General features: G+C 39.1%; 2 protein-coding genes across 2 annotated transcripts; one reads left to right on the forward strand and one right to left on the reverse strand.

The window, feature by feature from the left end:
- The first annotated feature begins 14,091 nt into the window (after positions 1–14,091).
- Positions 14,092–23,703, forward strand: LOC145061111 (putative LRR receptor-like serine/threonine-protein kinase At1g53440). The gene is made up of 24 exons (XM_079008489.1): positions 14,092–14,487; positions 17,147–17,327; positions 17,418–17,489; positions 17,602–17,670; positions 17,744–17,815; positions 17,895–17,966; positions 18,046–18,117; positions 18,207–18,278; positions 18,359–18,430; positions 18,524–18,598; positions 18,685–18,759; positions 18,840–18,908; positions 19,013–19,081; positions 19,296–19,355; positions 19,441–19,485; positions 19,589–19,635; positions 19,730–20,088; positions 20,191–20,389; positions 20,706–20,837; positions 20,927–21,045; positions 21,505–21,715; positions 21,799–22,036; positions 22,119–22,269; positions 23,054–23,703. The coding sequence occupies exons 1-24, from the start codon at positions 14,349–14,351 to the stop codon at positions 23,474–23,476; spliced, it is 3,093 nt and encodes a 1,030-aa protein (XP_078864615.1). The 5' UTR covers positions 14,092–14,348; the 3' UTR covers positions 23,477–23,703.
- An 880-nt stretch (positions 23,704–24,583) lies between these two features.
- On the reverse strand, positions 24,584–27,390 carry LOC145061114 (BES1/BZR1 homolog protein 4-like). The gene is made up of 4 exons (XM_079008492.1): positions 27,159–27,390; positions 26,691–26,916; positions 24,844–25,427; positions 24,584–24,757 (listed from the first exon to the last, which is right to left on the reverse strand). The coding sequence occupies exons 2-4, from the start codon at positions 26,904–26,906 to the stop codon at positions 24,754–24,756; spliced, it is 804 nt and encodes a 267-aa protein (XP_078864618.1). The 5' UTR covers positions 26,907–26,916; positions 27,159–27,390; the 3' UTR covers positions 24,584–24,753.
- Positions 27,391–27,408: the final 18 nt, after the last annotated feature.

The raw sequence follows: 27,408 nt of genomic DNA on the forward strand, positions 1-27,408 counted from the left end.
CTAATTATATGATTAATTAATTATTTAAAATTTGAACTAGTAATTTTGGAATTTAAAATTGCACCCTTTAAGTTTTGGAATTTAAAATTTAATTAAAAGGTTAACTTTGAACGGGGGCGATGTGGGATGAAGTGATATTTACATATCCCGGCGATGTGAGACTCAATCAAAGTTCGATATAATAGAAAGAAAGAGGGTGGCGAGCTTATATAGAAGAGAATATTAGCTGAGTTTAATAATGGGGGCGATGTGGGATGAAGTTAACTCATTGCCAAAATAAATTGAGAAAAACGACGCTAGAAAGATTCGAACATGCGCTGTTTCAAACAATCGTCCAACACGTTAACCAGTGGGGCAATGCTTCAGTTTGTGTTTATAACCCAAGAACTACATATATATATATATATATATATATATATATATATATATATATATACACATATATATAACTCACAGAATACATATAATATATGAAATTCGGTTCGGTTTGGTTTCTTTCGGTTTTACCAAACCCAAAAACCGAACCCAAACCGAAAATTTCGGTTTTTGAAAATTCTAAACCCAAACCGTCAGTTTATTCTTTGGTTTCGGTTTTATGGTTTCGGTTTTGTCGGTTTTTCGGTTTCCGGGTTCGGTTTTGCTCACCCCTAAGTCTTACGACATGACCAAGGGTTGGTCACGACGTGAGACTCAATATTAGGGTTTTTGGCAATTGACTTTGACTTTGTGGGTTGACTCTTTGACCTGGCTTGACCTCGGTTAATTACCTAAGAGAGAGAGAGAGAGAGTATGTTAAGGACCCTTAATTATGGATTATCACCTTAATGCTAATTAGGGTTATTTTGGATATGTTTAGTGTGGGGAGTTTTTGTAGCAACAACTCGAATGTGAGTTTTATCCGGCTATCGACTGAGGTGAGTCTCCTCACAGTATTTGTGGGTCGAAGACACCAATGTCAACTCATTAGATTTTGTTTATAGGATGCTAGATGTCTTTGTGACTTTTGCATGTATTTGTATGTATGTTTGGGCAGGGCCCACTACATGTTACTGACAAATTTGTATCGAGCACGACCCGGTGGATGCCGGGGCCCGATAGATGTTGGGTGAGGCCCGATGTATTTATGGTATGTGGTATTTTGGGGGAACTCACTTGATTACTGTTTATGTTTATGGTTTCAGCTACCTTTGGTTCGAAGGGGAAGGGTCTGACATGATCGTATAACATCCACCAGTGTTCCGCACTCTATGATTTTGTTTTGTACTCTGATAACTTTGATACAATTCCTTGAACATTATTTTGGTATTTCGAATGGATGAATGACTATTTTGGTTGATTTAAAGTAAAAATTTTATTTAATATTTTTGGGATGTTACATCAGCGGTCTCTGTATGCAAGCTGACCACTAATTGATATCAAGATGATCTGACACCATGCATTTTTTTAAGCTTTAGAGCAAAAGAATTAATGAAATTCAAATGTAATGTTCCAAAAACCATAATAAATTTTTTTGATTTTATTGATATTGAGTTTTATAAAAATAACTTTTTATCCTACTTAAAAATTTAACATTTTATTGTGAAAATAAAAACGTTTCAACTAGATGATAATTGGACTGATTAATTGTATGATAAATGAACGGATCCAACTAGATGTTAATTGAATATTAATTGGATATTAACCGGATATCTAATTGGATAATAATTGAATTGAATCCCTTTGATTTTTTTAATTGGATTTGGAATGTCTTCCAAAAAACCGATCGATCCAATTTATATATTGGATATTCAATATGAACAAATCTATTTTAATTGGACCTATTGATTTTTACACACCGTACTTGCCACCAACACAAGTGCCTATCCTTTCATCTATCACATATTCTTTTTTTTAGGTAATTATTTTGATTTAGAATAATAAAACCAAAAATTATTTCTACCACCTCTAATAAATAAATTTAAACTACAGTAATATTATAATATGTTTTTAAACTCTTTTTTCAAAACATTATTAACGCGTGGTTAGAATTTCCTTGGACCGTCGTCCAAAGTGGAAAAGGTTGAGGTAGTTGTGTTGTCAACATTTCAAATTCTAGGTCATGGATGCAAAAAACACATTAATGAGACCATAAAATATAACATGACGTAATTTAAAATATTAATATCTATATGATAATAAATAAAAGGTGTCTTATACATTAATTGTGTATAAACTAATCACAATGAAAATAATACGTTAGAAAACGATAGAATAGCCATAATCATAGCTTTTGAAATGGTAAGCACAAATTAAATAACATTGAAAGTAAAAAATCAAAACACGACAACAACAGGGACCCGTATGTGAAAGCTCCTCTTTTAATTTTAAGTTACATGCAAATTTTAAATCGTGTTTACTAATTATGTCAACTTCACACATGTGCATTTTAGTCCAAACTTTCAACTTTTAACATTGCTCGTCCCTATGGTTGCCAAAAGTTTCACTCATGATCCTTTGTATAACACTGTTAGAGTTTTCCGTTAAGTCTTTTCATAAAAGATTGTGTTGCCTTCATATCAAATTTGATAAACCTTATACTTCAATAACCATTTCTTAGAACTCTATGTAAAAAGGAAATAAAACCCAAAATCAGTAATGTCATTGTTTTCTCTAACCTTTGCCATCAACTTCCCGTCGATAGTGCCTCCGACCAAGCACTATTGTGGGTGTAGTTTGACATTGTCGTCTATAATGGAGGAGCTATCATGGCAACCTCTTTCCCATTTCATCTCTATCTGTTCTTCTTTATCTATTTCTCCCATTTCAATGCCATCATTGTAACCCTCTCTCTTACTCGGATGCAACTTGAGGGAAGAGGAAGGTGTTAGCACATATGTTTATGGACCCTATTCTCTTTAGCCCTTTAGCCTTGGGCTTTTCTTATTAATTCCATTTTTTTTGGTAGAGGATATTACTTTTCAATAAAGAATACTAGCACTTTCTCTCTGAAACAGATGGCGGTGTTATATTATCAGAAGGAACCACCATCGACACTCTCTTTCTCTTCCCACCACTACCAACCCTCCACAATTAATACTTCTACCCTTCGATTTCCAAGAATCAACCCATCATCCGTCATCAGATTCTTCAGAACTTAGGTATGAAAATTCAATAACATGTGTTGGTCACTCCCTATATCATTATTGAGTGATACTTTTGTTGTTCCCAAGGTAAGTCACTATTGAAGAAGAGATATGATTCACACTTAACTAAAGTTCCTACAATGAAGTCAAGTTCCCAAATGTCATCGGAATTACTACAGTCAACAAATTCATAAACATGTCAAAACAAGTTGTAGGCAGTTTCCAAGCTCCGGTGGAACAATTCCAACCAAATTGTTCTGTAACAACACATTCTTAAGGTTTTTTAGATTGCCCAACTTCTTGAGATTAAGGTAGTATAAATGGAAAGTGTAACGACCGAAAAATACAACCAATTTTAAATTTTTCAAAAACATCTCGATTCCCTTAAATCTTTACAAAAAGGTTTTCAATACAAAACATTTAACGTGTTCCCAGAATCACAATACTACAAAATCATGAGGAGCGGTACGATCACGCCTTCGCCTTGCCACAGTCTCCTGAAGAACCTGAAAAACATGAAACCACAACTGTAAGCCCGAAAGCTTAGTGAGATATCCCCAAAATACCAACCACAAATACCATACACGCATAACATGCCATAACATATCCGATCACAGAACAGCCATGCATTTCGGGTCTACTGTGTGGCTGGTCCGCCGCACCGGCCTACAGTCCACCTGGTCCACCCTCTGAGTCTATCCACATACATCGAGTCTACAGTGTGATTGGTCCGCCCGCTCCCGGGCCTTCAATCCACCTGGTCCACTCTCTGAGTCTACAATATGACTGATCCGCCCGCACCGGGCCTTCAGTCTATCTGGTCCACTCTCCGAGCCTTCGGCACGTCTGGTCCGCCCTTTCGGGCCTGCAGCCTATCCGGACCGCTCGCTGGGCCTTCGGGACAACCGGTCCCCCCTGGGTATCTTGGCCTACAGCACACAGCAGGACCCGCCTCAACCCAACTCCAGTCCAAACAACCATGTGCACATATACATACAATCATATAGCAATTCATAGTCAACAAGCAGATCAAACAGATCACATAGCATATCATCATCCTAACCAGGATACCGACCTAACAGGTCACTAGCATAGCATCTCCCTATCTCTCAGGATACCGATCTCAATCAGGTCTCTAACATATACCATCTTAGCTCTCAGGATGCAAACATATCATAGCAACAACATAACAACAACTACCCGGATCTCAATCCGATAAGGGCCGGCCTTGGTGCCTTAGACCCTGTTGATATAGTGAGGATAACTCACCTCGAAACTGCCGACTGAACAGATAACCCAAGCTGCTCCGATCACTGATACGATCCCCACCACTGGACAACCACCAATGCACTGAACTCAAAACAATAATCAACAATTACCAAAATGCCCCTGGAAACCACAAGCCAACCCTTGGTCAAAGTCAACCCCTGACTAACTCTACTCGCCGAGTCAACCCGATGACTCGCCGAGTCCCCATACACAGAACTTCCCTCAATCCGCAACCTAACTCGTCGAGTCACCCCGAGACTCGTCGAGTTCAACAACTCTGAGTCAACTCGCACACAACTCACCGAGTCATCCCTTGACTCACCGATTCTCGACTCGACCAGAAAAATATTAGGACTCTTCGACAAGACTCGCCGAGCCTAAGAACAGACTCGCCGAGTCTAAGGCTATCTTCAACCTACTCGCCGAGTTGTTCATACAACTCGCCGAGTTCCAGGCCATCTTCATCCAACTCGCCGAGTTGTTCTTCCAACTCGCCGAGTCCCAACTCATCTTCAAGCAACTCGTCGAGTACACCCATGTGACTCGCCGAGTACCACCGGTCTGAATCCATTCAGAAGCATTCCAGGCCATGCAATTGCTCCAAAACATAGATCTAGCCTCCTACAACTCATCTATCACGTAAAGTGGCAAACTTTACGTGAATCCAAAGAGATCTATGCAATTTTGCACATTGGGCTAGGGTTTGGGACATGATAGCTTCATCCAACACCCAACACAGGGACTTTCATGCTCTCTGATTCTTCTCCATACCAGATCTGAGGTAGCAACCTCAGATCTAACCTCTAGACTCCAATATAACCCAAGATAAGCTTCCCTCAAAACCCAAAATGAAGAAACAAGATAACAACAGCCCAAGAACGAGATATTACCTCAAAAGAACGCCCCTACTGCAAGGAAACTCGAATCCAAACAAACCCCTTGCTCCACACCTTCAAACTCCCAAACTTTCTTCAACAAATGCTCCTCCAAGCTCCAATCACTCAACAATGGTGCTTCTCCACGATTTTAGGGTTTCTGGGACTCAAGGGGGAATAAAGAGGTTGGGAGGAAAACATAATGTTCTTTATATAGGGCTCAACCCCGAGAATTAGGGTTTTCTCCACTCAGCGCCTACTCGCCGAGTCCACCTCATTGACTCGCCGAGTCGGCTACTTAACACGCGACCAAATCGCGACTCTACTCGCCTAGTCCATCCATGGACTCGCCGAGTCACTCTTTCCCAATTTACTCTTTTAGCCCTTCCACTCTACTCTTGATATTTCAGGATGTTACAATTCTCCCCCACTTAAATTAGGCTTCGTCCTCGAAGCCTACAACAATTCAATCCCAAAGATACTCCCACAACGCGCCACCTGGCCTTAACCGGGCCAAGTCCCTCAAGGCATACCCATCGAAACTCAAACACACTTTCTCTTTCCTTACGGTGTCCTGATCATCGTCTCGAGCCGGGCACCAGCTGTACTCTTTGATAATCACACTCAACAACCTAGAATTACCCATGAAGCATCATTGCCCCAAATCCCAACAATCACTCGACCCATAAGGGCTAGAAAACCATGAACCATCGGATCCCCGATCCGAATCCCACTCTATCCATTCCGTGACGACGGAAAGACCCATTCTCAATCTCAGAGCAACTCCCACGAGTTCTCCTCTTGCAATCACATACACATGTTGAACTTTCTCCAGCACCCTCAGGTTGGGAAAACCTAAAACACTGATGATATCCTCCAACATCCCCCAGGATGAACCACTAATACATATCCAATACCCTGATCAGGATCACACTGAGAGCCCAAGACTCTCTCCCTGCATCCCTTCTGAGTCTCTTGGCTCTACGTCTGCGGAATTCCTCTGCAACCTTAGCAGACATCCCAAACCGGATGAGCTTCTATTCCATTGCCGCAAACACGCTGCTCAAAAACCATACTCGAATTACTCTAATCATAACTCTGCTCTGCCGCTTTCACTTCCGTGAACTTGCACTCCCTTTCGGAGTTACACACCTCTCTCACTTCCTTTTCCAAGGAATCTACTTGGCCATATTGCCACTCCAACAAGTGCCACGGTGCTCGCCCAACGCTACACCACCCTTTTTAGTGTATCCGCTATCCATCCAACACACATACTCTGACTCTCATCGCAGGGACTCTCAAGCCCCTGCACTATCTCCACTAATCAAGATCACTACCCAGGGCCAGACCTTCTAATGCAATCACACCGCAACATACACAATCCATATCCTCAAACTGATCCAACAATACCTGCAGAGTCTTCAGCATGACTGGACCGCCTCACCAGACCTTCAGTCCATCTGGACCACTCTCAGAACCTTCAGCCAATCTGGACCGCTCTCAGTGCCTTCAGTTTGGCTGGATCGTTCTCCGAGCCTTCGGCCTGACTGGTACGCCTACCGGCCTTCAGTCTATCCGGACCGCTCAACTAGCATTCAACATTCCGGGCTATCCCCTCGGAAATCCTCCCATGCATACCGTTCTAGCCCTCTAGGGGTTCCGAACTCTAACTCCATCATACATACTCGATCCCGGCCTGCTCCCAGGCCCTCCACAATCAAATGCCCTAGGTCTGAATCCCGCCCCGCATGTCCGACACTTACTCCTATCAGCCTATACTCTGGGCTGACAGAACACTTGCTGAATCCTAACAGCTAAGCACTTTCAATTACTCATCGATCTCCCGGAGAATTCTCCAATTCTCCCCCACTTGGGCACTAACTATCAACCACCGGTCGCCATTACCGACCTCCCAGAACAACTCTTGCACAAAGAAAACACTTACACGCGGACTCTTTCTCACAAGCATAAACAACCTCAATGAGGTCTCACATCAACACTGATCAACCTGCTCGAAAGAAACTCAATCTGCATCTAACCACTCCTCAGAAAGTAGATGCTACCCGGCCTGCAACCCAATGCCGGGTTTCCACTAATAACCCTCATGAATGATAACCAACGGAATTCCCAAAACAATAACCCATAACCAAAACCACAACCCGCAAAATGACGAATACCACAACGAAAACCAAACAAAATACCAGCTCATAACCAATACACCACAATATCACAAGATAACAAGATATCAAGAAAGAAACATACCCGCAGCTGCATCCGGCACTGCTCTGACCTCCTCTGCCGCAAGCTGATAAGCACGACCCTGAGCCCTTGGGGGCTCCTCTCCACCCTGACCCCCACATGTGATCCTCAAAGTGGCCGGTGTTGGAGCTTACACCGGTCCCGCAGCAAGCTGTGGACAGTTGACCCTCAAATGTCCAACCTAATGACAATGATAACAAATCCTCAAATCCCGAACTGGCGCTGACTGCCGACACTCCCTCGCATAGTGCCCCTCCTTCCCGCACTTGCGGCATGCACCACCGGACCTACAAACTCCGGTGTGACCCCTTCCACACTTCCCACAAGTGTGGCTGCTTAGATCCCCCATTCTAACATCAACGGTCTTGGACCGTTTCGGCGTCGGCTGCGATTGCACCGGAGTCTGCCTCAGCTCACGCAACTGCAACTCAATCTCTAACTCACGCCGCCTAGCGGCCTCCTGCAACTCCAACAAGGTCTCGCACCTCTACGCAGACATAAACTGTCTGATGTCCCTCTTGAGCATGCTCAGATATCGGGACATCTGAGCCTGCTCCGAAGCGAACTCTGGGCAAAACATCGCCCTCTCAGTGAACATCCTGGTGATCTCAGTCACCGACTCCGAACCCTGCTTCAGCTCAAGGAACTCCTGAGCCAATCTCTCCCTCTCAACTTGCGGAACATAACGAGTGCTGAACATTTCTCTGAACTGATCCCACGAAACCGCAGCCCTCTGCGCATCCGAATATGACCCCGTGGTCAATCTCCACCAATCCTTTGCCCCGAGCCTCAACAGGTTCAGAGCACACCTCACCCTCTGATCAGCAAGGCATGAACACGTGAAGAAACATCCCTCCACGTCTGATAACCACCTCATAGCAACAATCGGGTCCTGAACTCCATCGAATGTGGGAGGCTTCGTATTATCGAAGTCCCGATACTGAAAACCCCGACTAGCTCCTCCCCCTGCCGCTGCTACAGCCGTTGTAGCCGCCACGGCAGCCGTCTCAGTGAGAGCTGCATAGCGCTCATCAAAATACTCAACCATGGCGGTCTTAATCGACCCAAACAGCTCTGGTAACTCAGCCCGAAACAACTCAGCAATCTCCTCACGCAGGATCTCACGAATCCTCGCATCCAACTCGCTCGTGCTCATCTGACCGATAACCTCGGGCGGCACCGATCCGCCCGGAACTCTCTCTCCAGCTCCCGATCCTGACCCGGATCCACTGTCATCATGCCTCGAAATCTCCATACTGAAAAGAAACACCACACAAAATCTCAGACTCTTCCCATAGCCTGGGATCCAACTCTCTCAACCCAACCCTAGAGATCATGGTTTCCCTGATACGCATATGGCTCCTGTGCTTTCAGTAGTACGGGCCCATACTACCTTCCACACCTACCCATATTTGTATGAAGTACTACCACAACGCCCTAGAGAAACATGCATAACAACGCTCAACCCTCACCACTAGAGGAACACTGAAAATATCCCATAAGGAACCCTAGGCTACAGGCATCATAAATCAGGCAACATATCATGAAATCCTGAAGATCCCTAGCCTATCACTAGCATGCTGTTCTATCAAAGCTCAAAAACAAATAACATGCATGGTATTTTGGGGTTACTTACTGGCTCCGGCTGATTGTACCTCCGCGTCCTCCCTTACTCATTTTGAAAACCATTTTAAATACCCTTTTGAAAACTCTCCTCGATTTGAGACTGGAGTCACACGAATGTTCCTCCAATTCACTCAAACCAAGGCTCTGATACCAACTTGTAACGACCGAAAAATACAACTAATTTTAAATTTTTCAAAAAACATCTCGATTCCCTTAAATCTTTACAAAAAGGTTTTCAATACAAATCATTTAACGTGTTCCCAGAATCACAATACTATAAAATCATGAGGAGCGGTACGATCACGCCTTCGCCTTGCCACAGTCTCCTGAAGAACCTGAAAAACATGAAACCACAACTGTAAGCCCGAAAGCTTAGTGAGATATCCCCAAAATACCAACCACAAATACCATACACGCATAACATGCCATAACATATCCGATCACAGAACAGCCATGCATTTCGGGTCTACTGTGTGGCTGGTCCGCCGCACCGGCCTACAGTCCACCTGGTCCACCCTCTGAGTCTATCCACATACATCGAGTCTACAGTGTGATTGGTCCGCCCGCTCCCGGGCCTTCAATCCACCTGGTCCACTCTCTGAGTCTACAGTATGACTGATCCGCCCGCACCGGGCCTTCAGTCTATCTGGTCCACTCTCCGAGCCTTCGGCACGTCTGGTCCGCCCTTTCGGGCCTGCAGCCTATCCGGACCGCTCGCTGGGCCTTCGGGACAACCGGTCCCCCCTGGGTATCTTGGCCTACAGCACACAGCAGGACCCGCCTCAACCCAACTCCAGTCCAAACAACCATGTGCACATATACATACAATCATATAGCAATTCATAGTCAACAAGCAGATCAAACAGATCACATAGCATATCATCATCCTAACCAGGATACCGACCTAACAGGTCACTAGCATAGCATCTCCCTATCTCTCAGGATACCGATCTCAATCAGGTCTCTAACATATACCATCCTAGCTCTCAGGATGCAAACATATCATAGCAACAACATAACAACAACTACCCGGATCTCAATCCGATAAGGGCCGGCCTTGGTGCCTTAGACCCTGTTGATATAGTGAGGATAACTCACCTCGAAACTGCCGACTGAACAGATAACCCAAGCTGCTTCGATCACTGATACGATCCCCACCACTGGACAACCACCAATGCACTGAACTCAAAACAATAATCAACAATTACCAAAATGCCCCTGGAAACCACAAGCCAACCCTTGGTCAAAGACAAGGTCAAAGTCAACCCCTGACTAACTCTACTCGCCGAGTCAACCCGATGACTCGCCGAGTCCCCATACACAGAACTTCCCTCAATCCGCGACCTAACTCGTCGAGTCACCCCGAGACTCGTCGAGTTCAACAACTCTGAGTCCACTCGCACACAACTCACCGAGTCATCCCTTGACTCACCGATTCTCGACTCGACCAGAAAAATATTGGGACTCTTCGACAAGACTCGCCGAGCCCAAGAACAGACTCGCCGAGTCTAAGGCTATCTTCAACCTACTCGCCGAGTTGTTCATACAACTCGCCGAGTTCCAGGCCATCTTCATCCAACTCGCCGAGTTGTTCTTCCAACTCGCCGAGTCCCAACTCATCTTCAAGCAACTCGTCGAGTACACCCATGTGACTCGCCGAGTACCACCGGTCTGAATCCATTCAGAAGCATTCCAGGCCATGCAATTGCTCCAAAACATAGATCTAGCCTCCTACAACTCATCTATCACGTAAAGTGGCAAACTTTACGTGAATCCAAAGAGATCTATGCAATTTTGCACATTGGGCTAGGGTTTGGGACATGATAGCTTCATCCAACACCCAACACAGGGACTTTCATGCTCTCTGATTCTTCTCCATACCAGATCTGAGGTAGCAACCTCAGATCTAACCTCTAGACTCCAATATCACCCAAGATAAGCTTCCCTCAAAACCCAAAATGAAGAAACAAGATAACAACAGCCCAAGAACGAGATATTACCTCAAAAGAACGCCCCTACTGCAAGGAAACTCGAATCCAAACAAAGCCCCTTGCTCCACACCTTCAAACTCCCAAACTTTCTTCAACAAATGCTCCTCCAAGCTCCAAATCACTCAACAATGGTGCTTCTCCACGATTTTAGGGTTTCTGGGACTCAAGGGGAAATAAAGAGGCTGGGAGGAAAACATAATGTTCTTTATATAGGGCTCAACCCCGAGAATTAGGGTTTTCTCCACTCAGCGCCTACTCGCCGAGTCCACCTCATTGACTCGCCGATTCGGCTACTTAACACGCGACCAAATCGCGACTCTACTCGCCGAGTCCATCCATGGACTCGCCGAGTCACTCGTTCCCAATTTACTCTTTTAGCCCTTCCACTCTACTCTTGATATTTCGGGATGTTACAGAAAGGGTCTCAAGCTTCTTGAATCTTGAGATTACCAATGGTTATTGGTAGAAAATTTGATAAGTGTGTTTTTGTAGTACCCAACATCACCAAACCGATACAATTCCAAATTTCTTCCGGCAAAGGCCCTTCAATGTTTTTTATTTCCACCTAGCCTCTTATTACATGATGGAACTCGAAATGCTTGGCATATCAAGTCAACACAACCAAGTTTTTAAGGTTTCAATTTCAACAGACCATAGATCGGTGGTGGTAGTGTGATGGGGTGGGGTCTATATTAAAATATTAAGTATAGAAAACATAAGAAAAAAAAATTAGTGGTAATATGGTTATTTAGATGTATTCTAAGGCCGAACGGAGCGGGCTTGGGGAACGGAAGCGGGAAGCTTCCCGCCCGGCGGAACACCGCATCGTCGGCGCGGGAAAGCCTTGTGCGGAAAACGGAGAGGGGAGCCTCTCCCGCTCTCTCTCTCTTGCTGCGATTGGCTGTCGAATCTTTTTTTTTTTTTTTGAAAAACAACCGTTAATCAACTGTAAAAAAATGTTTTTTTTTTGCTGTAACGGCTATTTGTGGGTTTTTTTTTGTTTTTTTTTATCCTTTTTCCACTCCTATAAATACATACATATAACATCAAACATCACATTACCCTCTATTCTCTCTACTTTATATCAACAAAAAAAATGAATCCCGACAATCAAATTCCAACTTCCGATTGAAGGAAAAAAAGTCATGGTTCGAGTATAAACATCCCTCCTCGCAACATTTTTGCTATCGATTCATCCCTGGAAGGAGTTTACCGCCCCTAACTCGATGCTCCCATTCAATCCCCACTACAATTCCAATACCAAAATGTTTGCCAATATTACCTGATGCAAGTTCCAAATGTTCTGTCGCAAATGTTTTCAAACTTTGTTGTGTTTCCGGATCAACAATCGCCAAATCAACCTCAACCCCAAACTCAAACTGAAACTCAAACCCAAACCTAACAACAACACCAACTTGTCGACGAATCGGATGACGCGGAAGAAGAAGACATGGTTCCCGAAACTCAACCAACACCACCACCACAAAGACGTAAAGGAAAAAAACAAGCGCGCGAGGGTGTCGCACAACTGGGAAGACAAAAGCCGACAACATGGGTTCCACACGAAGAGCTAGTTTTGGTCAAAGCTTGGGTTGATATTTCTGAAGATTCGATTCAGGGAAACACATAACTAGGAGAACATTTTTGGTTTCGTATTTTAGAACGATTTCGAGAGGAGCTAGAAAAATGTGACGACTACCGTACAAAACATCAACTTAATTCGAAGTTTCGAGAAATAGCAAAGGGGGTTTCAAAAATAAACGGGTTGTACGACAACCTAAAAACCCAACGAAAAAGCGGCCAATGCGACGAAGAAATACTTCAAGAAACGTTGCAGTTTTATCTTGAGGAAGTTGGAAAACCATTCAAGTGGCACGATTGTTGGAAATTATTGGTCCGAAGTCCTAGGTGGAAAAAATACGAGCAAGATTTTATTTTTGGAGTCCAACAATCAAAGCGAACGAAAACAGGCTCTAGTGGTTACACAACCTTCTCTGATGCTCGGGTCGGTCTAGATTTAAATCAGGACAATGAACTCGATCTAGAAGAAATTGTCCGCCCAATGGATAGGGACAAAGCGAAGAGAAAGGGAAAAGGGACTTCTTCGCGTGCATTTGATTTCAGCGTGGACATTGAAGAAATGCTGAAGATAACATCGTCATTTGATTGATATAATCTAAATTTCTCCGAACGTTTGACTTTCGACAAAGAAAAAGAAGAAACAAGGAAAAAGGAGCGGGCGGAGAGACGAGAAATAGAAGACATGAAGTTTTTAATGGAAAACGTCAATCATTTCTCGGGACCGGCTCTCGAGCTCGTGATGAAGAAGAAGGAAAAAATTCTGAAAAAAATATTTTTCGTAGGTCGGTGTTGGTTTGTTTGATTTTTAGTTTGTGTGTGTGTGTGTGTGTTTTTTAATTTTCTACTTTTTTTAACTTTTAGGTTTAATGTAAGTTTTATTTTAATTAATGAAATGCTTTTTATTTTTATTTAAATTTTATGTTTAGTATTAATTTAAAATTTATAATTCATAACAAAAAAAAATTAATTTTATTTAATAAAAAGAAAAGTGAGGGAAAGGCTTCCCACACATTCCTTAGATTTTAAGTAAGGAAAAAAAAAATGAAGGAAAGAAGAATATAACCTACAAAAAGTTAGGGAAGCCCCTCCACTCTCCGATCAAACAAATGAAAGTGAATGGTAACAACCAAATGGACCGTAAATGTAACTTTTGGAAACCAAGAGAACGAATCATGTCAAATTCGAAAAGCTTGGACTAAAACTATGGATTATCCTAAACCACAGATACCAAAACTATAATTTACTCTTAGTTGAAAAATCAAACTGGTCAGGAACGGTGGATTTGTGTTAGGGTGTATGAAAGATCGTTAAAAGGTAAGGGCAACGTTGCTGACTTGCAATTGTTTATCTGCCAACTCGCATTTGACACCCGTTGGCCGTTATCATAAACAACTTACCATTTTGTTTATGATTTAGTCCGTGTATTTGACTGTATATTCCCACCTCGCTCAGCAAATAAGAAACTACTAACAAATAAGAAACAACTGCAATCGCTATTTATCTTCCCGCCTTTCATCTCTCTCTCTCTCTCTCTCTCTCTCTCTCTCCCACACACACAAACACACACATACACAATACACACACGCTGAGGAAGACGGCGAACTGTAATCGGTGGAGGCGTTATAATGATAAAAGGAAGTCACATTATAGAGTCGTCTTTATGGACGATGTCTGGATTATTCAAGTTCTTCATCCTTCCGCTCTTCTTATCGACGAGTCTTCGTGATATCAGATCCGACGCTCAACTTTTGCCTAATGAAGAAGGTACAGTGTTCCTTTAATTTCTAATTGCTCTCCGTTCATCACATATCTGCTGTTGTTTTTGTGTTTGTTTCAATCACTACTCGCTAGATCATTGTTCTGAATGTTTGAACGAGCTGATGCTTCTCTTGATTTAGACTTTCAATTTGCGTTTCGAGAAAATTGATTTCGGTGTAAAGCTTTATTTGGATATATAGTCGATGATAATCGATGCTGTTATCCAGGCGCATAAACATCTGTTTTGGAATTTGCGTTTTAGTCGCTACTCGTTCGTATTATATCGCATAACCATCTGTTTTGAAGCTACTTATACGATGATCATAATGAACTGTAGAAGGAGACTCTACGAAAATTGATTTCAGATAAAAACATTTACTCCAGAAGGTTACAAAAGTTTTGATCCCTTCATTGATCGACCTCATTGAAAATACGTTGATCTCTCCAAGAATTTTCCCCAGATTTGGACTTAGCTCATATTTTAGCAATTTACTTTATTATTATTCATTCAAGTATGGAAAATGACTATATACAATTATAATAAGATAACAAAATTTTGAACTATTTGTTTATTCCTCAAGAAAAATCATCTATCATCGATGATCTAAGAACATTAGAAAACTACAATTCTTGTAATCTATGTTTGACTTCTTCAATATGTGATCACTGTTAAGGGTTTATTATTTTATTATTTTAATATTTTAATGAAAACGAATAATCCTCTTTCAATAATAGTAGTCCTTTCAACACACTTCTTAATACAAAAAATTAGTGATTGATTATATTTCAAGCACATCTCAATATATATATAACATCAATAAAAATTGCAATTATGGTTAATAATGTAGTAATAAAGTTATAATTAAAAATTATAATACACAAGGTCATATGAACTTATTATGGGCCTCGGAGTTTATTTTCAAAATTTCAACCTGGATCCCTATTAAATTCAGCTTCAGCCTCCAAACTTATTATGGATACAGTTAATTAATTATAACAGAACGTGCTTCCGTTACCATGTCAGCTTTGATGGGCCCTTTTATTTTGTTTTCTTTTTCTTAATTTAAAAATAGAACAAGTCAATAAGATAATACCAAGACCTAACATTTTATCATATATTATTATATTATGTGATTCCTTTATTGCCTTTTTCCATAGTCTTTTCTTTTTCGTCTATGAAATAGGTTATCTCATCTTAGAAGAAAATCCTGACTTTTAATTCCTACATGTGAAGCATAGTTTGGATGAGTTGCTTTAAAGGGCGTGTCTTTGACTCTTTAATTCCTTTTTAAATAGTTTTGACAAGCTGGCTGCTATCATCTAGATGCATTTAATTAAGGCTAGCCTTACATGAAAATACCATTTGATGACTTGATGTGATGCTTGGCTGAATAGATGTCGTGTTATTTTTGTCAACCATGCAAAAATATATATATGCATTTGTTTTCCATCTGGCGTGTATAAATTATAGTTGACATTATAATTTATAACCTACTTCATTTTTGTGGGCATTATTTCCACTTGCTTGATATAATTTCATGATATAATTTCAGTGTCGTTCTTTATGATCTTGATCCATTCCTCTAAATATGTTAAAAATAACAAGGAAGTCTATTCATTTATGATATATAATAGAATACTTCATTGATAAATAGCCATGTTAAAACCTCATATAGAGATTCCAAAGAGATCTAATCTAAATCATAAAGGGCTTGGGCCTAAACACTAATCACTAACATCCCGGCAAGGGACGATTAAACTGGAAAAGCAAAAACATAAAACATAACATAAATGAAGACAACGGCAGCGACAGTGGCAGAGCTCTAACGATGATGGCTAACAACTGTTCGTCGGAGAAGGAGATAGAAGAAGTGGCGGCCAGCGGCGGTTCCTTTGTATAAAAAGAGAGGAGCTAGCGGCGGCGGCGACGATCATCGAGTCGGCAACAGAGGAGTCCAGAGAAAAGCAACGATAAAGAAAGAGGGTTCGAGCTGCGACGGACAAAGCCTATTCTAACTTACTCGGAAAATAGATTTGAAGAAGATGCAAGTTGAGGAGAAGACAGAAAGAAAGCTTAGAGGCAGGAATCATCCGACAAGGAGACATAAGCAAATGAGGCAGTAGAAGAAGTTGAGGTAAGAGCTCTAGTTTGGTGCCGACGACTGTTTTATTATTTAGGCGGAGAAAAGAAGAAACGGAAAAATAAGTAACATAATGAACGCACCTCCGACGACTATTAGAGAAGGTCGTCAGAGGTGGAGGGCGGTGGTTATAGGTTGTGGTCAGAAGTATAGTTTTAACCTAGAGCTCTGATATCATGTAAGATAATAAATTGCTTAATTGATAAATAATGAGGTTAAACCTCATATAAATAAAGATACATAACAGACCTAATCTAAATTCTAAAGGGTTTTGGGCCTAAACCCTAATCACTAACAATTTCCACCAATCTACAAAATTAATTAATTTGTATACCTTTGAACATTTTGACCTTTTACCTAGTTTTTGAACAATTCAACTTATTATGAAACTAGTTTGACTGCTATAAGCATGACTAAATAATAAATGCTAGTTGTCTTGTGAAAACTCATAAATATAGATAGGTTTTTAGGAGTAAATAATTATATATGCCGGTTTATTTATTCCTTTTTGGTGTTTGTAACAGTTGAAGCTCTAGAAGCAATAGCCTCAAGGCTACAACATACTGGTTGGAGTGTTTCTAGAGATTCATGCAGCAGAAGTCAAGGGCTAAATACGACAATTACCACGAGAGCTGACGGGTTTGTTGAGATTGGTGCCAATATAATTTGCAACTGTAACGCCACTGTTTGCCACATAACAACAATGTATGCATCTATCTTTCTATAACATATATTAATTATGTCACACTAATCAATGTTTAGTGATATTTTTTTTATACTTGTATTAAATTGCAGCCAGTTAAAAGGAATGAACTTGACAGGAGTTTTACCTGAAGAATTTGCTAATCTCCCTTCTCTGCAAGAAATGTAATTAAGTGCACCGTTATAATATATTCTCATTATTATTAAATCTAATATTAAACTCTGTTATGCCTTTGAAATTCATTTTGTGTAATATGATTGATACATCTTCATGCAGAGATTTGTCTCGCAACTATATCAGTGGCCCTATTCCTGCAAGTTATGGCCAGCTTCGTCTTAGAGTTTTGTAAGAGTTACTTTTTGTCTCAAATTTCCCATTTTGGCCTTGTGAATGTACTTTTGACACTGTATTTCCGTAGGAGTTTTTTGGGGAACCGCATCAATGGTTCTATACCTGAAGCACTAGGTGATATGTCTACTCTTGAGGAGTTGTAAGTTAAAATCCTTACCTTTCATGTCTACCCTATGTGAGTGAGACCTTTTTATTGAATTTACTATTTTGACCTTTAGGGTCGTGGAAGACAATTTTCTTGGAGGACCACTTCCTCAAAATCTTGGACGCTTGTCTCGCTTGAGAAGATTGTAAGATTATTTATTATACACTTCTTTTATAATGTTTATATTTTAATGTTTTAACAAGAAACTTTTTTTTTTCTTGTAGCCTTGCTTCTGCAAATAACTTTACTGGAAGTATACCGGATTCTTATGGCAATCTGACAAATTTAGAAGATTTGTAAGTCATCGATATCTTCTATAAATTATAGTCATATTCATTAAATACTCTATATAAATTATTTAATCTTTTTTTTAAGTTTCTTGCAGTAGGATAGATGGGAGTACATTATCTGGGAGAATACCTGATTTTATCGGAAACTGGAGAAATCTCACTAGACTGTGAGTATTATTTTAATTTTTACCCTCTTTATTGTGATTAAAAATTTTAAAACTTTAATTATGTATAATTTATTTTGCAGTGATATGCAAGGAACCAACATGTCAGGACCTATTCCTACTACAATATCGCTATTGACAAACTTGAATTCATTGTGAGCACATTATTTTAATTTTATTGAATTTTCAGTCAATAATTTTATGGTAATAATCTAATAGACTTCAACATTGAACTTATTTTATATTAGGAGGATATCTGATTTGACTGGATCATCAAGTACACCATTTCCAAATCTGGAGGCTATGACAAACATGGAGGATTTGTGAGTTGATTAAATAATTTGTTTGAAAGAAAATGAAATAATTCAACACAATAAGTTTTATACTTATATACATAATTTTGCTGCAGGAGTTTGAGAAATTGTTTGCTTACTGGCTCAATACCTCCATACATCGGACAGAACAATGACACTTTACAATACGTGTAAGTCTGATTTCTTTTTTTAATTTATTATTTAAATTTAATGAAATTTTTGTCTGACTTTTATTTTATTTCATTTGTAGAGACTTGAGCTTCAACAGACTGAGTGGTTTAGTACCCCCTTCCGTTTGGGGACGAGATTTTGACACCTTGTATGCAACAGATAAACTTGGTCTAATATTGTGTCTGTTATACTTATATTTCCTGTTTTTATTTTGATGTAAATTCTGATATTGAATATTGTCCATGAATGCAGGTTTCTGAATAACAACTTACTATCCGGAGAGATTCCAGAGTTGATATTTACTCGTAACAATGACAAGATGTAAGTAATACCCTTTATTTATTATTACCATTACGCCAAATTGCACAAAATAGCAACATACTTTACTCTTTTTACCACTATAAGTGATGCACATTAATGTTTTTTTACCCATATTAGCAATATGTAAATCATAATAGCTATTATTTAGGTAAAAAAAGTAAAAGTTCATTTCTATTATCTGCAAAGAAATTTTAATGTGTTGCTATGATTGCAGTGACATAGCTTACAACGATTTTACAAGGGCTCCACCACAAATTTGTCAGTCATCTAGCTTGTGAGTTTTCCTATTCTACCCTTTACCTTATCTCAATATTATTACTTTCTATATTCACTAATTATCTACACCTTATTTATGACAGGAATTTGATTTCTGCCCTGTCGCCTACAGCTGACCCAACCAACACGTATGTCACATGTAAACCTATTTACACAAAAAATATATATATATATATATAAATTATATATACAATGATGTCAACTAACATAACATGTTTATAAATCTTTTAGAGGTTGGTGTATAACAGATGAAGTTACTTGCAGCAGAAACCCCATCCGTAAGAAATTACTAAACAACCCTTGTCTATTTTGTAAATTATCATATTATATCAGTATCTAAATCTAAATCTTAATCATTATCTGAAATTCCAGATCATTCTTTGTTTATTAACTGTGGTGGAGGTAGAACAGAGTTTGAAGGAAACGAATATGAAGAGGATTCAACCAGCCTTCAATCTTACTTCTTTACTACCTCTGATCAAAGATGGGCTTATAGCACTAATGGTCTTTTCATGGGTCGAGGTCAAACTAGATTTACTGGAACCAATACGAATGTGACAGGTGGCGATATATACACAACAGCTCGCTTTTCTCCCGGTTCCCTTAGATACTACGGATTATGTTTAAGGAAAGGGAGTTATAGAGTGAGACTCCACTTCGCTGAAATAAGTTATACAAATGATACGACATTTAGAAGCCTTGGGAGACGCTATTTCGATATATCAATCCAAGTCAGTAACAATAATAATAAGTCTATAATATAATAACACTTCCCAATATTTTTTTTTGATTGGATATAAATTTTAGTTAATGAATTTAGTTTTGTTTTATAGGGTGTTTTGCAGTGGAAAGAGTTTAACATTGTGGAAATAGCGGGAGGTGTTGGAATTGGGACTTCTGTAGATTTTGATAATATTGTGGTTAACGGAAGCACGTTAGATATTCACCTGCAATGGGCTGGAAAGGGGACAACTGCCATTCCGGATCGAGGTGTTTATGGGCCTCTTTTATCTGCTATCGAAATAACACCAGGTTAGTAGTACCATCTTTCTACCTCTTCTATTTTCAAAATTTTCTCACTCTCATGTGAATTAGACAAAAATCATAATTTTTTTCCCACCAAAAAAACATGGGACATGGACGCACTCTCGATCCTTTTCATCTTCATCATTAAGATGAGACAGGACTCAATAAGCTTTCTAGGGCTATTTTTGATGAAGAATATGAAAATGGCATTTTGGCCTTTTGAAAAGACGAAAGATCAAGAGCAGTTTTTGGGTGGGAGAAAAAATTGAAAAATGTGGCCTAACAAGAGCACATATAACATACCTATATTCTCTTGTTGCAGAATATGACATCAGCTCAGGTCTCTCTGCTGGAGCTATTGCTGGAATTGTGATCGGCTCATGTGCATTTATAGTGCTGATTTTAGCTCTACTTTGGTGGAGAGGCTATATAGGAGGAGACAAAGAAGATAAAGGCAAGACACAATATACATAAAAATAAATAAAAAATTATGTCTGTAAGATTTTATACAGTTCTAACTGCTTTTAATTGTTGTAACAACAGAGCTTCGAGCGCTTGAATTACAAACGGGGTATTTCAGCCTGCGACAAATTAAAGCTGCTACTCATAACTTTGATCCTGCAAATAAGATCGGTGAAGGAGGATTTGGACCAGTTTATAAGGTAAGTTTCAAATGTGGCCTCTTATTTATTTTTCTATCGGCAAATTAACATTCTTTGTCCTTTTTACAAATATGAGCAGTATACTTTAACTTGTACACGTAAGAGCAACGTACTTATGACTTTCAACCAAATACAACAATTTTTAGCCTGAATAACTGGTAACCAATGTGTTTCATCTTTTTGCTTATGTGGCAATGTTTGAAGATTTGGCAATTGTTTGCCATATCATCGTTGACTGAAGTTGGACAACAAATAAGCAAAAAAGATGAAAATATATTAAATGGTAACCAGTTACTGTTCTTTAAAGCTAAAAGTTGTTGTTTTTAGTAGAAAATCGTAAGTACGTTGCTATTATTGGTGAAAGGTAAAGTATATTATTGTTCATATTAGTAAAAAGGGAAAAGTACGTTGCTATTTCCTGCAATTTGGTGAAAGTTTTTGCGTTTTATTGAATCACAGGGTGTACTCTCGGATGGTTCTGAGATTGCTGTTAAACAACTATCAGCAAGATCAAAGCAAGGAAACCGTGAATTTGTGACTGAAATAGGAATGATATCTGCTTTACAACATCCAAATCTCGTGAAGCTTTATGGTTGTTGTATTGAAGGCAAAGAGTTGTTGCTTGTATACGAATACCTCATCAACAACAGTCTTGCACGTGCCCTATTTGGTAAATAACCTAATATTTTTCACTATCCATCATGCAGTTTCCTGGTTGTTTTAAAAAAAAAAAAAATTGTGAATTTTTTATAGGTAAAGAGAACCAGAAGCTTAATTTGGACTGGTCAACAAGAAAGAAGATATGTATGGGAATTGCAAAGGGATTAGCTTATTTACATGAGGAGTCAAGGTTGAAAATAGTTCACAGAGACATAAAGGCCACAAATGTGCTTCTTGACAAGGATCTTAACGCCAAAATATCGGATTTTGGTTTGGCAAAACTTGATGAAGAAGAGAATACTCATATCAGTACACGAATTGCTGGAACAATGTGAGCATTTATTTTATATATACATATTTTACCATTTAACTTCATTAAAAATGTGACATATTTTTATGGTGTAAATATGTAGAGGGTATATGGCTCCAGAATATGCAATGAGAGGATACTTAACAGATAAAGCAGATGTTTACAGCTTTGGAGTGGTAGCATTAGAGATTGTGAGCGGGAAAAGCAATACAAATTATAGGCCAAAGGAGGAATTTGTCTACCTTCTTGACTGGGTAACTTCAAATTAAAAAATAAAAAAAATAAATAAAAATCTTGCAGGAAATGGCAGCATACTTTTCCCTTTTAATGAATGTGGAGAATATAGTTAGTTTTTTACCCATAACAGCAATGTATTTTCGATTTTCTAAAAAAAATAATAATTTTTAACATGGAGAACCAGTAACCGATTATCATTCGAATTTGTTTCAACATGTTGCTTATTTGGCATTATTTGAAGATTTGGCAATTATTTGCCACATCATCATTGGTTTCATGCCAAATACGCAAAGGAGTAAATTAAAATTTTGGTCCAGGGGTGTAGCTCATTTTTCAGTTTTAGTCCATGAAGTTTCTTTTTCTCAACTTTGGTCCTTATTTGAGGTTTTCATAATGCTTTTGGTCCTTTCTCCAAGTGAAATGACAATATTACCCTTCCTTCCCTTCCCCTTGTTAAATTTACAATATACTAACAATATAAATTTAAAACAGTATTAAAAAAATCAGAGAAAAGGTAAATATAGACATAGTCATTTTGCTTGGAGCAGTGATCAAAAGTATTACAAAAACGTCAAATAAGGACCAAAAGTAAGGAAACGAGCTAAACTCAAACACCAAAATTGTAAATTACTCGAAGCAAAAAAGATGAATCAAAATCAAATACTAACTGGTTACCAATTCTTCAAGTTAAAAACTGCTGTTTTCGGTAGAAAAATGACAAGTATGTGGCTATCATGGATAAAAACTAAAGTATATCTATCTCTGAAGACCCGAATTGATATCTTTTATTGGTGCAATCAGGCATATGTGCTACAAGAGCAAGGGAGTCTACTGGAGCTAGTGGACCCAAGTCTTGTTAAATACTCAAAAGACGAGGCAATGAGGATGTTGAATATAGCTCTTTTATGCACAAATCCATCTCCCACACTTCGCCCACCAATGTCACAAGTGGTCAAAATGTTGGATGGGAAATTACCAGTTCAACCCCCAGTAGTCAAACGTGGGGTGGAGAATCCTGACATGAGGTTTAAAGCTTTTGACATGATATCACATGACAGTCAAACACAAGTCTCAACTATCTCAACAGATAGTCAAGGCCCCAGAAGCATATCCACTGATCGTCCGTGGATGGATACGTCATTGTATAAGCATGAGCCACAGGAGAGTACGTCTTCTGAGACAAAGCTTCTTCCCGATCTTGATCTTTATGATGTTAAAATGTGAATTGGTAAGGTTTATGGTATATCATATGATTTATTTCATTCATATATGTGACTTGTACAAATTATTTATAGATTACAAATAGTCTGTTTAATTTATGGTTGTACTTTATAATCGCATTGTATTTTGTTTGAACGTGTATCATGGTTTTGTATAGAGTAACATTTTTGGTCCCAGAGTATATAGTTAATTTTTGTAATTTTGATCCCAAAAACGTTTTCTCTCGCAATGTTGGTAATTACTTAACAGGTTCTTGTGACGTTTTTAAAAGAAAATTTGCAGGAAATGGCAGTTTACTTTGCTTTTTTTTTATCAATATGGGCAAATATATATTTTAATTTTTAACCATACGTATGGTTTTCTCCGGAAAAATGTCGATTTTCAACATGGAGAACTAGTAACCAGTTACCATTTGAACGGTTTTCAAATTATTTGCTTATGTGGCAGTTGTTTGCCACATCATCATTGGTTGCATGTCACATAAGCAAAAAAGTCTAACAATTTTGGTCAATGAGTAGCTCATATTTTTTGTTTTGTTCCCTAAATATTCTTTTTTTTTTGGTCCTTATTCACGGTTTTCATAACGCTTTCGGTCTTTGTACTAGGTAAAATGATTATATTACTCTCGTTGCTCTTTCCCATCAGATAGAGGGTAATAGAGTCATTTTTCTTGGAGTGAGGATCAAAAGTTTTACAAAACAGTAAGTAAGGACTTAATTTACTCCTAGCAAAAAGTTGAAAAAGAAAATCATATGGTAACCAATTACCGGTTCTTCATGTTAGAAAAACCGTATGTATGCTGCTATTATGGGTAAAAAGTAAAGTATATCGTTCATATCAGTAAAAAATAAGCAAAAGTACCTTGTTATTTCCTTTATTTCTTTTAAGGCCCAAATTGATTAACAGACTTTTATCGGTGATCACGCATATGTGCTACAAGAGCAAGGGAGTCTACTGGAACTGGTGGACCCAATTCTTGGTAAAAGAAAGCTTTTTGGGACCAAAACTGAAAACATCAGTTATAGTTATATATAGGAACCAAAAATGTAACTTGCTCGTTTTTATACGTTGTTTCATAATAAAATCCAACTCTAATTCACAAGTAGAAGATACATAAACTGAATGGATTTTACTAGAGATTTTTTTTGGGCAACATACTTTAACAAGGAAAACTTATAAATATTGGACCAATTTCACAATTTGCATCAAACCATCCATCCATTCTTAATTTTCCCCAATCATATCATCACAACGAATTCCTTTCTTCTCCAAATTCCAATTTATCTGTCACAAAGGTAAAAGTTCATATAAATGTTCTAACTTGTAAACACATAATTATTTGTTTAATATTTTCTACCAAAATATAGTACCTCATTTTTGATATCCCAAGAGTAAGCTCAAGATCATCAGACCCACACACCTCATGAATCCTCTCTCCTTCCCATGGCTTCACTTTCTTTCCCACATTACAACCAAACGCAAATTCATCCGAAACCAATTCCGCCATTGGAATGTCACCATTGTTGTCAAATCCCGAAGGAATTACAGGCGAACACGTCCCACTTTGTCCAGGTGTCCACATTCGCGATCCACCATGAGATATAACTCCTTCCTTGAACCCAAACGAGTTCGAAGCTACAAGGTTAAAAGTTGGAGACGTGGGACCCATGCCCCAAGTAATGTCGGGTTTGATTCGGGCAGTTGGAGAGCTAATGGGTGGGGTCACGGGTGCACTAATGGACCCCGTGTGGATGTAAAGATTCGGAAGCTTTGTTGAGTTTGATGATGAGGATAGATTCTTGAGCCATGGAATGAGGGAATCGGGGTGAGGGTTATGAGATGGGCTTGCAATTGGGCTCGGGTGATATGAAGTGTATGGGCTTGGTTGGTATGATGAGCATGGGCTTGCTGATGTCGATCCACTAATGTTTATTCGCTCTAAAGGCTTGCATCCCTAAAAGTAAATTATCATCGAATTGTTTAACCATTTTATCTTTCTACATGATAAAATAAGTTGTCTACTATTTGTATATACGTTTGATAAGGCTAGTATAAAAAGAGTATTTACCAAATTATGTTTTGAGTATTTTGTTTGACATTAATTGGTATGAGAGAGTGAGTACCAAACTACTAGCATTAATAAATGACACCCCAAATAGTGAAACATGACCTTGCAACACAATAATAGCAAAGTACCACTCATATACAAATATTTCTACTTTTATGAAACTTACATACAAGAAAAACAATGCGTATCGTTTTTTTACTACTTATTTTGGGTATTGTTTTAAGTTTTTGCTGTCCCATTTCGAAGTACAAGTTCAGATGCAGTATGTACAAGTGATGATAGCAACGTTGTTCTGAGTTTGAAAATTTCAGGTGTGGGACGAAAAAAATGACCTTTTATGAACATAGAATATATTATTGCAGTTTTGGGACAGAAACTGCCACATACTGAAAAAGGACCTGTTTGCAAAACTAAAGCAAACATGAAATTGCCAATAATAAGTTTATCCAAAAGAGAAAAAAAGAGTAGCACCAGATCTGTAATCGGAGAAAAAGCAAAACTGCAAAATGCCAAAAATAACCCTTAATCGATGCGTAAATTCGAAACCGGGGAAGAAATTCTGAAACATCGACGAGGGTATTAAAGTATTAACGTCTTTCTAGATTTTTTTACTACGGCAATTCTTTGAGATTTGCGCTTCTGAACAAAAGGATGCCGGAGTCTCCGCCAAATCCTGACCGGATCTAATTTCGCCGGCAAGGAGAGGGTTCAGAAGCACAGATAAAGCAATGTTTAAGTGATAAAATCCTAAATCTTAATAATTCTCTGCTAAAATGCGTAGAAATCAGAGCCTATACACGTCAGCATATTGCTAAGTGCGCCAGTAATCGAGAGCGCGTGGAACGTATTGATACTCCGACGACCTGCTAAAATACGCCACCGTCACGTAGTCACCGGCGAAGGGCTTTACAGATTCGACTCCGTTGGATCCTAATTACTACATTTATTCCGTATGAGATTAGAGGATCGATGTTGTATTGTTGTAGATTTTTGTTCTATCAATAACCTTCTGTTCTGAGAATTTGGAGAATTGACTCGTACGAATGATGAGATGAGAGACATCGGAATTATGTGACCTTGACGAATTACTGTAATTAAGCTGATGATTAACGATTGATGAAATGAAATGTATTACGAACAGAATTATACCTTACGATAGGTGGTGCCGTCGGGTTCGACGGTCCAACCAGCTTCGCCGGCGAGGGCTTTAAGGACTTCGTTGTTATCACAATGCTTAGGCAGCTTGTAATTTCCGTACATCCTCAGTCCGGAGAATATCTTCGCGGCAATCGCTCTCCTCCTCCTCTCTCTCCGTTTATTGTTCTCCCTCTCCTTCCATGTCGGCATTCTCGTACCCGACGTCATTCTTCTCGCTCTAAATACACACAGCAATGATCATCAGTGTATGAATTCTACATATATCGAAATACAGCTGAAAAAATCACATTCAAAGAACAGGAAAATTGTGACATAAGAAACTGAATCGGTTTTATGGAACTTTTTCATCATAAATGCAGTCCATATTCAGCGAAGAGTTTGTAATTGTCAGCTGAAGAACAAACATAATTGGAGTAGAAATTACAGCTGAAGAACAAACATAATTGGAGTAGAAATTACCGGACGATTGCCGTAACTGATAGAATGAACGTAAAGTAGGCTGATCACCGGAAAAGACTGATCGGGAAAGTGAGAGAGAAAGAAAAGAAATTATATGTGAATTCTGTGTGCGTCTGTATATTGGGAAGGCGAGGAAGTTGGACCGGGGAAATTTTGACATGTAAACTGTAAACTGTCAAATGTCGCATATCATAGTTTTATTACGATTTTACCACTGGCTAAAGAATGTGTGGGAACTGGGAAATGACAT

The sequence above is a fragment of the Lactuca serriola genome, chromosome 7 (genome assembly GCF_051521515.1).
Source record: "Lactuca serriola cultivar US96UC23 chromosome 7, Lser_US96UC23_V15, whole genome shotgun sequence".
Taxonomy (NCBI): Eukaryota; Viridiplantae; Streptophyta; class Magnoliopsida; order Asterales; family Asteraceae; genus Lactuca; species Lactuca serriola.

Coding starts and splice junctions, on each gene's coding strand:
- LOC145061111 (XM_079008489.1), top strand. CDS start 14,349: ATGATAAAAGGAAGTCACATTATAGAGTCGTCTTTATGGACGATGTCT. Junction 14,488..17,146: donor ACTTTTGCCTAATGAAGAAG/GTACAGTGTTCC, acceptor TGTTTGTAACAG/TTGAAGCTCTAGAAGCAATA. Junction 20,089..20,190: donor ATTTCGATATATCAATCCAA/GTCAGTAACAAT, acceptor TTTGTTTTATAG/GGTGTTTTGCAGTGGAAAGA.
- LOC145061114 (XM_079008492.1), bottom strand. CDS start 26,906: ATGACGTCGGGTACGAGAATGCCGACATGGAAGGAGAGGGAGAACAAT. Junction 25,428..26,690: donor ACGGCACCACCTATCGTAAG/GTATAATTCTGT, acceptor ATTTACTTTTAG/GGATGCAAGCCTTTAGAGCG.